The sequence below is a fragment of the Lindgomyces ingoldianus genome, assembly GCF_010093535.1.
Source record: "Lindgomyces ingoldianus strain ATCC 200398 unplaced genomic scaffold BDR25scaffold_76, whole genome shotgun sequence".
Lineage (NCBI taxonomy): Eukaryota > Fungi > Ascomycota > Dothideomycetes > Pleosporales > Lindgomycetaceae > Lindgomyces > Lindgomyces ingoldianus.
Genome location: NW_022985237.1, coordinates 128,604 through 130,312, shown reverse-complemented (window position 1 = coordinate 130,312; position 1,709 = coordinate 128,604). Strand labels below are relative to the sequence as shown.

Sequence of the window (1,709 nt, the reverse complement as noted above, 5' to 3'; positions counted from 1 at the left end):
CGATCAACAACTCCGCGGCATATGTAATGGATATTAAGCAACAGCTCGTCCCGATCGGTGTCATGGGTGAGCTGGTTGTGGCTGGCGATGGCCTGGCTCGAGGCTACACAGACCCAGCTCTGGACGTCGACCGATTTGTGGAGGTCAATGTTGATGGTAAAATCGTCCGAGCCTATCGCACGGGTGATAGAGTCCGTTACAGACCACAGGACCGCCAGATCGAGTTCTTCGGCCGTATCGATCAACAGATTAAGATCCGTGGCTACCGTGTTGAGCTGGCTGAGGTCGAGCACGCTATGCTCAATCATTGTCCTGTCAAAGATGCGATCGTCGTTCTCCGCCAGCAGGACAATGCCGAGAAGGAAATGATCGCTTTCGCCGTGGCCTGGGACACCACCTCGACCAAGACTTCACATACAGAAGACAAGGCAAACGGCCACATCGAAAACGATCTGGACCAATCAAGCCGAGAGTTGGAGAGGCAAGTGCACAGACAATTACAGACAGCGCTACCAGCGTACATGGTTCCGTCGCGCGTTGTTATACTAAAGGAAATGCCTCTCAACGCAAACGGCAAAGTCGATCGAAAGGTGCTCAGCCAGATGGCTGAGACTGCACCAAAGGCTGCACCGATTGTCAAGCACGTGGCCCCTCGAGACGAGATGGAACAAGCGCTCTGTGACGAATATTCGGCTGTCCTGGGAGTCGATATCAGCATCTATGACAACTTCTTCGAGATTGGTGGTCACTCCCTCCTAGCTATGAAACTAGCAGCCCGCCTCAGCTCCCGGCTCCATGCAATCATCTCCATCAAGGATATATTTGATCACCCCGAGCTTGCGGATCTTGCAGCGACCATTCGACGAGGGTCAGCTGCGCATATGCCTATCGAGCATAAGGAGTACACCAGCCCTGTAGAGCAATCTTTCGCACAAGGTCGCTTATGGTTTATTGACCAGCTCAACCTGGGGGCACTGTGGTATCTTGTTCCAATTGCGACCCGTCTGCGAGGACCACTCAATATCGACGCGCTCGCTGCCGCCCTCCATGCCCTCGAGCAACGACACGAGATATTGCGGACTACCTTCGAGGAGCATAACGGCATCGGCGTGCAAATTGTTCAAGAGTGTCGCTCCGAGAGTCTCCGAACAATTGATGCTTCAGATGAAGTCGAGGTGCTTGAGATGGTGAAGTTTGAGCAGACACGACCGTTCGATCTTACATCAGAACCGGGATGGAGAGTCTGCCTGATACGTATCAACGACGATGACCACGTCTTATCTATTGTTATGCATCACATTGCCTCTGACGGCTGGTCAGTGGATGTGCTGCGAGGAGAGCTAGACCAGTTTTACGCCTTGGCAGTACGGGGTGAAGAGCCACTGTCGCAAGTTGCAACGCTTCCAATTCAATACCGCGACTTTGCAGTATGGCAACGACAGGCAGAGCAGGTTGCTGAGCAAAAACGACAGCTTGACTACTGGACAAAGAAGCTCGCCGACAGTGCACCAGCAGAGCTCATATGCGATCGACCGAGGCCTGAAGTGCTGTCAGGTGAAGCTGGCTACATCCCTATCAATATCGATGGTTCACTGTACGAAGACCTGCAGGCATTTTGTCGTGCTCAACAAGTCACACCATTCGTCGTCCTGCTCTCTGCCTTCCGCGCAGCTCACTATAGGCTTACTGGAGTCGATGATGCGACAATT

The 1,709-nt window shown here is 53.0% G+C and overlaps 1 protein-coding gene across 1 annotated transcript in view; it reads left to right on the top strand.

Moving 5' to 3' along the window:
- Window positions 1–26: 26 nt before the first annotated feature.
- Window positions 27–1,709, top strand: part of BDR25DRAFT_320559 (AMP-binding-domain-containing protein) — a gene marked incomplete at both ends in the record, with an annotated part of 13,183 nt that continues 11,500 nt past the window's right edge. The window contains one exon of the mRNA XM_033691911.1: window positions 27–1,594. Coding sequence (XP_033539542.1) covers window positions 27–1,594 — 1,568 coding nt within the window. The remainder of the gene's footprint in view (window positions 1,595–1,709) is intronic.